At 41.8% G+C, this 15,197-nt stretch overlaps 1 protein-coding gene across 1 annotated transcript in view; it reads left to right on the forward strand.

Annotated features, from left to right (window-relative positions):
* prdm5 (PR domain containing 5) overlaps window positions 1-15,197 on the forward strand; it is a 43,729-nt gene that overhangs the window by 13,879 nt on the left and 14,653 nt on the right. The window contains exons 12-13 of the mRNA XM_030727927.1: window positions 1,234-1,394; window positions 5,346-5,439. Of these exons, the coding sequence (XP_030583787.1) occupies window positions 1,234-1,394; window positions 5,346-5,439 (255 nt within the window). The remainder of the gene's footprint in view (window positions 1-1,233; window positions 1,395-5,345; window positions 5,440-15,197) is intronic.

Here is a 15,197-nt window from a genome sequence, read left to right on the forward strand (position 1 = left end):
GAAGCAAAAAGTCCATATTGTGATGGTCTGAATAATAAAATGTGTTCCAATATTTTTCAGTCAGACAGCTTAGGTATGAAATGGTTTATTCCACCTTCAAAATATAATTAGAGTTTGGCATGTAGCATCCCAGAAACTATAGGTGGATGTTGGGTGGGGTGGAGGGGTTAATGCAGAAAGCAGCGATGCAGGGCAGAGACCACCACATTGGGAGGGTGACGTGGGGAGAGTGAGGCATGCGAGCGTGTGTGAAGCAGCGCAGCCGAAGCTACCTGCCTGAACGGGCTCGCAGGTTTCGCTCTATTTAACCTTTTGGTTCATTCACATTAAGTCATCACAGGTCCCACATTGTTTAACCCTTTTCTATACATAACTTTTTTAAAGTTGCAGTGCATTTCTAAACAAATCAGTACATGTGGTTCTTGCTTTTAGCGCTGCACAATTATGTGAGTCAAGTCGCGTTTAGACCCCATTTGAGGAACTTCAAAACAACCCCGTGTGTGCGTGTCTAAATTAAAGTCCGTGCATGTTTATGCAGGCGCATGAGTACCTTATTATCAGACTAAGCGTGTTAATGGAATAGTTTTTGCGAGCGTGCCGTTGACGTTAATTACCATCAAGTGAGTGTTTCTATCTAAATTAAAAAACAAAGCAAACCTCAGCTTTTACTGGTGTTCCTTTTCATTGAGCTGACCATCATCTGCCTCGGTAATAGGAGAACGGATGCAATCTTGTAACCACTTGCTCCCTCCGTCTAAACTACTCTGTGGAAATTGAATGATCTCCATATAATTGAAACATCTTTTCTTGAACAATAGAAGCTGTTGTGTGGAGGCAGAGAGCCGAGGCGTGAAGGAAAACATCAGGCTTCACTCTCCCAGCAGCTGACACAAACGTCTAAGAGCTGTCTGTCTGGAGTTTTAGGCCTGTTCAGGGAAATGATTAATAAAATAGGGCATGTTTTTTAACTTTTTGACATACATGCCAAACATGTGGCAGAGTATTTTATTTTACTGTTTACCTTGGCGTACGTTCAGCTACAGATGCACAATAAAAGGCAACCAGACCAGTTTAAAGACCGCTGTCTGGGTTTTCTTTGTCGTTATCTGCCCACACAATAGCCCCGGCGAAATTGGGTCCTCTCTTGTTGTGCGTGATGACTGTGTGTTCAGACGTTCAACAATAGCTGAGTGGAAATGGCTCTTGCAAATGTTCCTCTTTTCCTTGCCGCAGGTGAGCGAACATTCAAGTGTGACCAGTGTGACGCCACCTTCAAGAGGAAGGACACGCTCAACGTCCACATCCAGGTGGTGCACGATGGCCACAAGAAGTACAAGTGCGACCTGTGTGAGAAGGCTTTTGTCACTCCTTCTGTCCTCAAGAGCCACAAGAAGGTGGGTGAAAATAGCCGGAGCCAGACGACCTCAATCACACGCAGTGATTGCACGTCTGCTGGGGCTTTGTCCCGAAATTGAGTTCAAACACAATTGTAGTTGTGTTTATTTGAAACGCACACAGACATAACAGAAGATAACGTGTGAAAGTTTGCAAAGTTTTATTCAGATAGTTACTAAGATTATATGCCATTTTGAGATAAACGTTGAAGTAATGGAAGAATTTTTACTAAATTGCAGTTTTAAACTGATTTTCCATCATCAATCTTCTGCTATCAAACTAATTTTAGGTTGAAATCAATGATCCCACCGTCAATTTTTAACAAATATTTCCATTGTTTCGCATTCAGTCTTCCTCCTTGCCTCATGAGAGTGATGTATCTAATGGCACTAATATTTCAGACTATCAGATCTGTTGAAAACATCCATCTTGGTCGTTGCTGCCCACGCAGGCTTAGAAATCAGTTCATATGTTGATTAGAAATGGCAGTTAGTCCATTAGCTCTGCAGGGTTTCTGAACCCCAAACAGATCCCGCTGCAGATTGTGAGCCCTAAATCAGAAAATGTCCGGTGTAGTTATGGATGAAGATTGAAACCAAACAGTTTCTTGGCACACAGCAAAAGGAAATGTCTCGGAGGTTGTCTCAGAACAGTAGAGCTGAAGACAGGCATGTTGAACTGTCTCGGTGCTCACGGTGTCTGGAGGCTGCTGAAAAATCTGGCGCTGATCAAAGTCAGGTTGTTGAGGAGATGACAACTTGCTGACTGTGTTTACACGTGTGGAATAACCCCGCTTTTGGCCACATCTTTGTTGAAATCATTTTTAATATGCACTTTGATACGGTGCAACTGTGTGTCGGAGCAAACCTGGCTTCACAAATGAACACAAATAATTATCACAGTCGTGTTCTAACAGGAGCTCTACACACAATTCAGAAGATATGATGAAGATCAAAAGGTGAAGGATAAGAATCTTTTTAACCTCATGCAGCACTTGAGCCAGATTTCTTGTGATCACAGTGAGAGCTTACTTCCCCTTTTAACTACCAAACTCATGAGGCGTTTGTTCAGCTGCAGATGAATTATTACAGATTTCTTTCAGTTGCTGTTGTTCAGTTTTTCAAGTTTTCTAAAAGTTAAACTTAAAAACACAGATAAAAATACTCGGTTGTTCATCAAAAACAGTTGCCGGTTATGTTTTTGTCGACTGTTTGTTTCTGACACCTTTTAGAACAGAAGCAGATGCGGCTACTGAACTTGAATAATTTGATTAATTTCATCAAGTGAATAAATGATACACACTCACCAGCCAATACATTTGGCACTCGTGTTCAACTCCTCGTTAACACAAATCATATGGCAGCAACATTTAGCCATGTAGACATAGCTAAGACGACCTGCTGAAGTTCAAACTGAGCATCAGAATGGAGAAAAGGGGGATTTAAACGACTTTGAATGTGGCTCTTGATGCTGCTCATCCACGGGGATGTTCCCACACAACCATCTGGTTTACAGAGAGAAAAGAGAAAATTTCCAGGTATTTCTCTGGGTGAAAATGCCTTGATGCCAGAGGTCAGAGGAGAACGGCCAGACTGATTCAAGCTGATAGAAAGACAACAGTAACTCAAATAACCACTTGTTACGGCCAAGTTGTGCAGAAGAGCATCTCTGAGCGTACAACACGTCAAACCTTGAAGCAGATGGGCTGCAGCAGCAGAAGACCATACTGTACCAACAACAAACTGAGGCTACAGTTCACACAGGCTCACCAAAATGATTCAATAGAAGATTCGAGAAGGGTTCCCTGGTCTGTTGAGTCTTGAGGGTCAGAATTTGGAATAATCAGCACTTAAATGCTACAGCCTACCTGAGTATTTTTGCAAAACATGGGGTTTTGGCCTCTGTTGTCATCTTGTAGCTGCTTCAACTCTTTCTTTTAGATATACACTGACATATCAGCTGAACACTGTTATCAGCTCATAATGGCAAATAAGATTACCAGTGGAAGTGCATAGTATTTATCTGTTGTGTCACATCAGTTTAGCTAAATATTCAAAGCAGAAGAGCTGAAAGGCTTTAAAATGCTCCCCCCCCCCTCTTGCAACACCAGGTAAATAAACAAAAACAGACAACCACTTATTGGCATTTTAAATGTTGGCAGTGTCCCATAATTTCTAAATCAATGAATCCCAAATGATTAATTTTTTTTTAATTTCAGTGCTATATCATTTTGAGTTAGGGTTAGAGCTATGTAACTATGTACTGGTGTAGTTAAATAAACCCAGTTGAGTTCTTGAGCGGCTCTAGAGGGTTAATCAGTGTGAGTTTATCTAGTAGGTTGTTATGGAAATATTTTGTTTGGCCTCACCTGCACCAGGATTTCATGTTACAAGAAGGAGGAAAAAACAGGAAACTGAGGCTCCAGGCTTCGTGCAGAAATTACACGAAAGCTGCCTCAGAGAATTCAGGCTATGTTTAAAATGAAAGGTGGTCACAGCAGAGACTGAGTTTGATGCTTGTTAGAATTGCACAAACTCTGTTTATTTATTATTTACTGCATTTCCATTTGTGTTGGCACGTTTCAATTAATCATTGCACCTATTTCCCATTTTCCTAACAAATTTAAGAAATAATGGGTGACTCAAGACTTTTGCACAGTACTGTGTGTGTCATGGCAGCTTGTGTAAATGAACAGTGATGTACGTTTCTAGCAGATATTCACAGAGCTCTTTAGTATTACAGTAAATGCTTTTTCCTCAGTGAGCCTGAATTTATGTTTTATAAGAGAGTTTGTGTGTGTGTGTGTGTGTGATAGCATGTATGTGCATGCATTGTGTGTTTTGCCAGTTAAAAGCCATGCTGGAGGAATGCACAGATGAATGAAAATTGCTGGGTTACTCTGAGTAGTTACAGACATACAAATCATTTTCACATAAAGAAAAAAACCTTTGATAATAACCTACAAACCCCAGTGAATTCCACATTTGCGATTTGAGACGTGATGTGAAGTTGCAGACGTCACCCCTGACTGTTTACAAAGGTAGAATACAAGCGATGTTTTCTCTGTTTGTGCTAAATAATGCAACACTGCTCCATCTGGGATGCACGTGTTCATATAAATGTATTTTTTTGTTCATGTTTGTGTGTGTGTGTGTGTGTTGAGTGTGGATGGAGCCTTTGTAACGAAACACCAGAGGTGTCAGAGGGACACAGTGGAGTGATGAAGGAAGGGATGAGGGCCCAGAGAGGAGGTGTTCCTGTATTGTTGTACTGCTGTTGAAACTGTCGCTCTGAGTTCGAGCCTTTCATACTCACGATTATTCTCGGGAATTTGCAACAGGCCAGGAGGAAAAATTTGGAGCGTACTTTTCAGCAAGGAGAGGAGTGAGGGGGTAGGGTGGGGAAAGGTAGAGGAGCTAGTACACTCTCGCCACATGTTCTTCTTCTCTGTTTGCATGTGCGGCCCTTATGGGTCCACGGAGCTCAGCATTATGGGCAGCTGGGAGGTGAAGGGAGAGGAAGAAGAGGGAGAAGAAAAGGTCTCTTGGGTTTTGGAGCCTGGCAGATCTGTATTGTCTGTATTCTTTGATCCAGCAAAGCTCACAGAATCAACTATCATGTGTACATGTGCATCTCCATTCGCCAAGTCTCCCACTATCTAGTGTTGCATTATGGGGGCTGGAGTGCTTGTTTATTCTGGACTCAGTCACATAGTCCTGGAGCTGATTTTACCAAATGAAGAAGCACTAAAATTTAATTTGCTTTTTTTTTTTTTTTTTTTTTGATAGCTTTGTGATAAATATCTGATGAGTATATGTTCTGACATTGAAATCCAGCTATCACCATGGATCACATTTTACTTTGTAATGTAGGAAGGATGTTAAGATGTGAATATTCCAAATTTTTTCCTTAACATCCACCATATGTCTCTTTTATCATTTCTCTGCCAGACACACACGGGGGAGAAGGAGAAGATCTGCCCATACTGCGGGCAAAAGTTCGCCAGCAACGGCACGCTAAGGGTCCACATCCGCAGCCATACAGGTCAGTGGCCCTCCACGGTTCAGCGCTTTGTTAAATTGAGCTTACAGCTGCTGCGCCTGCAGGGAAAGCTGTGGAGTATCATATCAGTAAATGTCCATAGAGCTCACACACTTGAATCTTCAGATTAGTACAAACTACTTCATTTATGCTGCTTTTTTAAAAAAAAAAATCTGATTAGATTAAAAATGTTTGCGTGTTTAGTGATAAGTTTGTTACCAAGATTAGTCCTGTAATGGTTTCAAGAAGAGGTGAGCGCCTTAAAGCAGGACACCAGAAGCAAGTTTTGGCTTGTCCACAATTCAAATATTTAATCAAGAGGCTAAAGTCATACATAGGCTGACAGCTGGCATAGCAAGGAATCCAAGCAAAGAGCAGGCAAAAGGCAAAAGTCACACACCGTCGGAAATGAAACCGGGAACTCTGTAGGAAAAATAGACAAGGAAAAAGCTAAAACAAAATCAAGAAAATACAAGGAAAGCACAAGCAAATGCCGGGAAAGCTTAACTGTACGTAGGCAGTCTGGCAGGGGGCAAAGGGAAGCAGGAGAGTACATATATTGATTTGATTAGTGCACACAGGTGATACCATTTGGGGCAAAAAGGTGGGAAAATTATCCCTGCATTCATGTGCTCCACGGATGCTCGCATATCCGAGGAAGTCGTTCTGCCTTGTGCGCAAACAGCAGACTTTCCAAAGATGATGCCGTGTTTTATTGCTCAAACATCGGGATTACTGCAAATAAATAGCTCTTGTAGGGCACTCCTATATGAAGTAATATAAAAATGAAGCAGAAAATGACTAAACAGAATCCCAGAACTGTGCTATTATGTAGTTTATGACATTATGCACACATTTTATGGTTTCGCTTTATGGGTGCAAAGTTAAGATGAGAAGATCAAAACCACTCTGTGCACAATTAACAAATGACATGTCTCATAATAAATAATCTGCTTGCTGTGGCTTCATGTTTAATGTGCAGACATGAGAGCGGTATTTCAAATCATATGTTTTCTTCTGCTTTGAGGGATGCTGCCTCACAAACGGGCCCGATCCTGCTCTGTTCTTGGTAGAATATCAATATCCGAACCATGGATCTCTTCCAAATGCTCGCGATGGAGCACATTTTAATGCTAGAAAATGGCAAAATGTTGGAGCGCTGGTTACACCAGTCTTTGCACCACCACAAAAATAGAGCCCTGCATGTTCATTAAACTGCCTTAAACTGGAAAGCAACACATTCCTGTGCGTTTCCTTACCAACAGACTGGTGCAGAGACCTGGCACGGCCACACACACACACTTCTTGGCCTCGCTCCCTCTTTTTTCTTTTTCTCCGTCTCTGGAAATGTTCTTTTCCTCGCTCCGACGTAAACTGCGGCTTGTCTTCTTCGCTGCCATGTTCCCTCATTGTCGTCTGCTTTTTTTGAGGCTTACCTGCTGTAAGCCTCTGAAGCTCAGTAAATGCAGTTTGCCATGAAGCCTGCCTAATGTAGTCAGTGTTTAAATCATCAGCTCGCCATCCTCCTCGCAGAATTAGATCTCACGGCACACTTCCAATTAAAAGTAATTTCAGGAGTATTTGTAAAAGCCTGTCAGACCTCCTGTTCAGCTGATGTGTGTTTGTACTGTACGTTTGAGTGGACGTCCACCGACAAGCCTACCACGCTTTGTCAACAGCCCTCTTTGTATCTGTGTGCGCGTGAGCTGTGTTTGTGTGTTTGCGTACATGTGTATGTGTGTATGTGTGAAGGCCAAACTAACAGAAAGGGAGAATGTATACCAGTGTGGTCTGCAGCCCAGTCTGATCGTATTTATATAGAATAAACAAAAGAGAGGAATGCTGGGGGAGGGGTGGGAGCCAAGGGGACACCTAAAAGAAAGAAAGGAGCAAAGAGAGAAAAGACCACTCCAAGAAAGCATCTAGCCGGGTGACCTTTGACCCTTACTAGCTGTAAATCTGTCCTCTATTTCTATAGACTGTTTTTGTTGTTGTTGTTTGTTGTGTTTTTGTGCGAGAGGAAAAAAAAATAAGCTCTGGTGAGCGGTGTGAGTCGTTCCCTGAGCGACAACCCTGACAAGAATCATCTTGTTCTCACACATTGAAGAGTGATTTCACACAGTCGTGCAGCTCATCTGTGAATATGCAGATAAAATGACCCTGTTAGTATAAGTACAAATCTCTACAACCGCTTGTTTTTTTTCGTGGGTGATCTCTTAAAGAAGGCCACCAGCTGAGGTAGATGCCTTTAAATCTGCAGCTTCTCTGGGTGGAAGGCAGGAAGAGCTTGATCTTGTTTGTCTTCCTGCTTCACAGGAACAAGTCAGCATTGCTTATTTACCTGCTGCGCTCGGAGGACTTTGTAAGGAGTCCTTGGAGATTTCACTTTACCATCAAACGCTATGGAACATTATTAGAGAAGCAGGCGAGTAATGAGAGTAAAGTGTGAAATTGATTAAAGGGACATTTGTAAGACAATCAAATTATTTGGAAGACATGTAGCGTATATGTGACTTGGATTTAGTTTCAGCTTAATTTTGGTTTGAACATTGCGTTGGGCAAATTAGTTTTAGTGCCACAAAGACAGACGTCTTTGTGACAGAGCAGCCTTTGTGAGATCACCCATAAAATGCGAGCTGTCAAAAAAGCTGGACGAGGACACCGTGGAACTCGGTAGTCATGATGGATGTTTCTATCATTTTCTAAATCATTCTGTTTGGCCCTGCGATGGAGCGAATATGTTCTAATCCACATCACAGCTCAGTGAGAGCAGATTTTCCCACCATGTGTGCCATGAAGTGGTGAATAACCGTAGTGGGGTCATGAAAGTTATTCGTGCCAAGGGAAAATGTTGACAGAGCCCAGTGACTTGCCGCTACACTGACATCATAGGACATTTCGTGTTGGCAACAAACAGTGTAAACCCATGAGCTGCATTACAACTAATTGGAGTGCGCATTTTTAACGCTTTAAAAATTAAACTCCAACATTCAGACTTTTCTCACATGCAGGCAGCGGGCTCCGCTGTGCCTCCACATGTTTGGTAGGCCGTGAAGGAAACCTTGTTGTGAATTTAAATTCATAATTACCCCCATAACCAACAAATTAAAAGCAAATTTTCAAGTAAATTGAGCAAGAAGAAACACGAGATGGATTAAACTCAAACGCATCAGCTTTAAAGCTTTAATATGCTTTTTCTTCTGTCATTTATAGCATAATAATAGAGGGTGCTCATAGTAAACATGGCCTTATTTTCAAATAATGATGTCAGCTTATGTGCAAGGGATCCCTGTGAGATCCTACTTTGCTTCCTGTTTCAATTTCTTCTATTCCCATAGCAGTGCTGATGAAGAGGTCTTTGCCCATCATTCAGGTGGAGACTGCCGTGCTCCTCAAGGACCAGTATAAACAGCTTCAGACACTACAATATTCACATGCAACAACCAATGTGGTGGCTGTAAATGATGCGTTAAAGGGAGAGGAGCCAAAATGGTTTGTTTCAGAGTGGATGAACTGCACCGAGGCCCAGCATAAGATGATTAAGGATTATTTTGAGCTGCAAATCATGCAAAACTATTCTAGTTGAATAAAATCTGGTGCTAGAAGTGAGCACAATGGGTCCTGTTTAAATTGCTGTCTGGGATGGGATGCATCAACACCGCTATGTGTCACTAAGCACGACTGGGTTAAAAGCAGCACATTAGCCCTAAATACCCTTAGATTAATCCAAGTACTGCATCAGGACAAGGTTAAGTACACAGAGAGACATTAGAGAGAAGATTACTGTAATCAGATTTCTAATTTAAGTCACATCTTGCATTGCTTAAAGAAAAAAAAAACAGATTCAATCAGCTATGAAACATGGTGAGTTTGATAGAGAGAGAGATATAGAGATTTTTATAAAAAATATTTTCCCTTTGTGGTGCAGTTGGATACAGAGAAGTAAGAAAAGCATCAGGCAGCCTCAGCTGTCTTCATCCTTGTAGTTTCAACTTTAATCTGTCATCTGATTGGATAGATTAAACCAAAAAGTCCTTGTATGTGCACTGTCTGATTTTTATTCATTTGGGATCACAATTCTAATAAACTAAGAAACTTAACTTAAAAAATTTGAAATGGTTCACTAGACAGAGACCTGACTCAGCCCCTAACACTGATGACAGATATTAATTAAGGCTTAAGTGGCAAACATCAATAATCATGAAACTTTTCTGCTTACTGTAGTTTTTCTGCAGTATCACTACTATCTCTTTCCACAATCTGGGAACCAGTCATCCAGTCTGCTAATTTAGTCTCTGGGGGCAGTTTATTGGGGGATATCAGCGCAGCCTGTGGTCAAAACTTCCTGTTAGGTCTGCTGTTACAAATGTAGCCACATTTAAAAATGTTAAATCATTGCCAGACAATAACTAATCAATGTGAGATTAGATTTTGGCAATTTCAGTCCCCCTTTTGCTCGCCACGCGTACTCTTTACCTCCATGTACTGTAACCAAAACCCACTTAATCGTGATTGGTCAGTAGAACTCAGACTACAGGCTACGAATGGATACTGTCTTCATGAGGCGCATTTACATACAAATAACCTGTTAATGCCATCACTTTTAACAGCTTGATGAACCTCGCCACCCTGACAAGTTGAAAAGAATGAGATCTCACCGGTGTAGGCCACCAGATAATCATTAGTGCCGAACCCCGTGATATTAACAGGTTGTATACAGTAGATAATTTACACATAACTCTCTGGGTATGGTTTCCACAGATGTAGAGTAAGGGGCAGCTTGCTCGCATTTACTCAGAGGCGTGCGAGGCAGTTGTGTGCTCTGTATAACGTCGGGAAATCATTGCCACCTGAGTTTTGAAACATTTGTATAATTATACAGATGGCCGTGCCAGAAAACTAATATTCATGTGCATTTTTTTTTTTTTTTACACTGGGTTGCTCTAATAGAGACTTCCCTGTGGCACAAGATAAGAAAGGCTCTGTTCTTTGTGCAAATGAGTTTCTCAGTGAGACCACAAATTACATTAGAAACAATGCACAATGTAATACTTAATGTTTTTAACTTACTCTATCCATACTGCTGGCACTGTATGGAGGTTACTAATTGACTTGATCATGGTATCATTTGTTATGCTAATTATATGCAGCCCATGTTTTGATGTTTATAAAGTAACACATTTCAGCTTGTAGCGAACAGCTGCCCCTGAACTGACATCTGGCAGAACTCTGGAATCACTGAACCTATTTACGTACAGATGACTTTGTTTGTCTTGACTGTGGTCATGGTTACAATCTTGTAAAGCAAAATCACCATGCAGTGAATTATTGTCTGTCTCTATGATGAATAGTACGTCACTGTTGCAGGGATGTAGAGATGCTTAATTTGGATTGAGGGCTCGGTTCTGAGACACGTCTGGTTCGGATCTGCAGCATGTGTGGCAAGGCTCGGGCATGGAGCTGTCTGATAGAGGTGCCTTTGTATGGTACGGTGAACGAATTGTTTGAGGAAGTGGTGAAATCTTCTGAGACCCCTGGCTATAATGGAAAGGTCAAGTGTAAAAGTTGCTGGGCGTTCCTATGGCTCATCAAAGGCAATCTCTTATCATCTTTAACACACTGATATCACGTTACCTCCCCGGCCCCTGTCGGCATGTGGCACAGAGCGGAGAGAAGGACAGTGGAGGGCCACCGTCTCCCCCAAACTGGAGGAAGCCGGGAATTAATTTCTGATGGACAGCGCTAATGTCTTTCAGACTGGAGCCCCGAAGCTACAAAGCATTCTCCATAACACGAACGCTGTGCGGCAGGCAAAACGACAAAGCCGACCATCTGCTAACCAGACATGCGCCCGTATTCGCACACACATGCAACAGACGAGGGGTGCCAAACGGATCGATTAGCAGACAAGGAGTGTGAGGGCCACAGCGGGGGGCTAGGGGAGACACCCAGGGTCAAAGAGATGGTGTACTGTTTCAGCACATGCTAAATCAGTTACCATCTCCACACACATAAAGCCCTGGCTCAGTGCTGCAGCCACCCCTTATAATCCCCAAACAATCTGGCTCAATCTGGAGAATAAGTGGAGGGTTTCTAGTTACAGTAACACTCAGCAGAACAGACGCTGAATAACAGAAACCAATGTTCCAACATTGCTGCCTTGGTTTCCAAGTAGCATTTGTTTATTTCCTGTTCCGCTAAGAGATTGAGTGGTTCTTGTTTTAGTTCAAGCAGGCTGAAACACTGGAACAGCCATGACTGTTGAACAGAGGTGGTTTTGAGTGGGGTATTTGAACTATAAGAGACCATATTTATGACTCACCTCTTTTAAAATATCAATTAATCTGTTTGTAGTTACCTGATGAAACACACATGTTCAGAACCAAAGAGTGTGTAGGTTAAGTAGGTGAATTGGTACGCACTTATAGGGCGTGGCTGTCTGTGCTGTGTATTTGCTGACAATAGCCAGCTCCTGGGAGGGATGTGATCCAAGCTGCAGAGTACACTAGCGCACTGTGCTCTGGTGCTATTAGTACACTAATGCTTTCCCCAGGACTCCCCAAGGCTAGCTCTGGGCCTAAACCCGATACTGCACATGCTACATAAGACATAGGGTTTGTCTCAAAACACATCTGGGATTCAGATTTTCCTGTTTGTCAACAAAAGGCCTCCTAGAGGCTGAAATTGCTCAGAAGGGGATTTTGGGACTGAATGCCGAGCTGCCCTCCTGCACATGTTTCAGTATGTGTAATCAGTTCACAAATGTCACGTAAAACCTTTGCACACCAACCTGAGGTTACACGTTTTATTACTATGTGTCACGGTGCTCTTCCCCGTGCTCTCCTAAAAGCCCTCTTGAGGGGTGGGGGTGGAGTGGGGTGGGGTGGCTGGGTGGGGTGTTATGGTGTGTTTAGAGCCCGATTTGTGTGTTTGCTACACGACAGCTGCTGTCGCTTTTCTGTTGCAGTCTTTGTGGGATGTGTCAAGAATAAAGCCCTTGAGCATTTGTTTTTGTGAAGTAATCTTAAAAAAAAAAAAAACATTAAAAATGGCCAATGGATAATTACTGTACCTTGACCAAGCTTTCACATCTTGGTTATTTAAACAGAGCTGGACTTAATGCTCGAAACAGAAACTAAGAATCGCTCCGACACAGTCATGTTTATGACGGCAGGATAATATTACTCTTCTCGTGTATTCCCGAGATGGATTTTCTGATTTAATACGCATCTCTGCATTTTGAATCCCAAGGAAACACGGCTAATTAACCTTATTACTTAAAGGGGTAAAACATCTCCCCCATCAATAAAATTCATCGCTTGCCTGTTCAACAATTAGTCACTAAAGAGAGATTACTGGGAAGCCGATAAGAAATGAGATGCTTGTAGTGAAGGAACGAACAACAAATGTGTAGCTTTAGGTATCTGTTTTTGACAGTGTTTCATTACATTGTACTGTGAGCATATATATATATATATATATATATATATATACACACACACACACACACACACACACACACACACAAACATAAAGTCTGCGAAGAGTGGCTCAGTTTCTTGGGGAGAAAAAAATGTAGAAGAGTGTGATTTCCTGATGTATCAGTTTTCTACACATAGGGGTGAATTTAATCTTTAGTTTGCAGAGTATGAAATAAATTAAGTAATTATTGAACCCAGATTTTTTTTGTCAGTTTTTGTACTGTATTATCCTGTCTGAATCTTTAATTTCAGCACAGTCCTATAGGTTACCTCATATCCCTTCTATAGATCAGTAATCAGTGCTGTGACTCTTATCTGGCCCGTGGATCAGTCCGGGGTAAATAGATCCATGTGTCAGTGAACCGTTTGACTGACAGCCTGTCACTTTCTCTTTGTCATCAGTGGTGTGCGCTCAGATAGGATCTGTAGGAGGTTGGCTTGACTGTTTTTGATCCAACCAAGAGAAGCCACATTGCCTGTGATGTGTTCCTAAACTGTTGGCTGGTTGAAGCTCAGATAGCGAGCCATGAAGTGTAGCCAACACGAGCTTTAGCTCTGCAGTGGAAAGTCAGTGTGCATCACAAACGAGCAGCTCTGAGTGAGCGACAAGTTCTTCACCAATAACCAGGTCAAATTTGTGTTATAGCGGGTCAGTAAGCCTGTTTACTGTGTACATGAGCAGGTTTAGGTTTAGATGTAAAGCCCAGTGTGGGCCAGATCGGTAAAAGCATTGCACATATATCATCGGCCACTTCATTAGGTACACCTATTCAATTGCTCATTAAACTAAATATCTAATCAGCCAGTTGCATGGCAAGAACTCATTTAGGCATGTAGACATGGTCAGAATGGGGAAGAAAGGTGATTTAAGTGACTTTGGTTGTTGGTGTCAGACAGGCTGCTGATCTACTGGGATTTTCTCACACAACCATTTCTAGAGTTTAAAGACAGTGGTCCAAAAAAGAGAAAATAGGTCAGAGGAGAATGGTCAGGCTGCTTCGATCTAATAGAAAGGCAATAGCAACTCAAAGAACCACTCGTTGCAGAAGAGCATCTCTGAATGCAAAACACATTTAATGGACTCACCAAAATTGACCAACAGAAGATCAGGAAACTGTTGCCTGGTCTGATGAGTCTCATTTTATGCTACCATTTAGATGGTAGGGTCAGAATTTAGCATAAATAACATGAAAGCATGAATCCACCCTGTTGTGTATCGGGGTTCAGGCTGCTGGTGGTGATGTTATGGTGTGGGGAATATTTTCTTGTCACACTTTGGGCCCCTTTATTACCAGCTGTGCATTGTTTAAACACCACAGCCTAGCTGAGTATTGTGACTGATCATGTTCAGCAGAGTTACGCTCCATGTAACAAAGCTCAGATCATCTCAGACGGCTTTCTTGATCATGACGGTTAGTTCACTGTTCTCATATAGATACTCTGCACTCTAATAGAGCATCTTTGCGATGTGGTGGAATGGGAGATTCACATCATGGATGAGCTGCTGAAAAATCTGCAGCAACTGTGTGTAATGCTATTGTGTTGATGTGGACCAAAATGTCTGAGGAATGTTTCCAGTGCTTTGTTGAATCTATATCATGATTAATTAAGGTAGTTATGAAGACAAAAGGTACTAGCAAGGTGTACCTATTAAAGTGTGTAAAAAACAACCCTCCAACTGTTATTTTCTTCAGGAGTAAAGTGGTACAATAATATTTTGAAAATGTTCTCCTGGGCCAAGATTTTAAATGATAAACCTTAAATTCCCTCAAAAACAGAAGGCAACAGAAGTGATTATTTCTTATTAAATTGTTCATTTATTCATTAATTTCATGAGTCGTCAAGCCTGAGGGACGTCAACAACAACAACAACAACAAAAAATCTTTTTCCACATTCATTGACTCTCCTGTTATTGAAGGTACAGTTTACTGATCGCAGTGGAAAGGCACAAAAACTCCACTTGTCAAAATTTATAAGGCAACAGTAATGAGGTTTTATGTCTTTATAATTCAAATAACTTGTCTGTACTTTTCTCCCTCCCGTGTGATGCTAGCATCACCAGGAATAGCAGTGTGATGACTTCGCTGTAGTTTTCACACTTTGCAAAGACATCCAGTGGGCCACATTGGTCCCATGTTTGATAGTCCTGATTTAGAGATCGGAAGTGGAGGCGTTCTTTCATTCCATTTATTTGCATGTGCTGCACACATACACACCTGTGCTAGTTGTTGCACTGACAGTAGCCTTTTTGAAAAGTTTGAATATCGCCCGACCCTTGT

This window comes from Archocentrus centrarchus, chromosome 4, assembly GCF_007364275.1.
Source record: "Archocentrus centrarchus isolate MPI-CPG fArcCen1 chromosome 4, fArcCen1, whole genome shotgun sequence".
In the NCBI taxonomy this organism is placed as follows: Eukaryota; Metazoa; Chordata; class Actinopteri; order Cichliformes; family Cichlidae; genus Archocentrus; species Archocentrus centrarchus.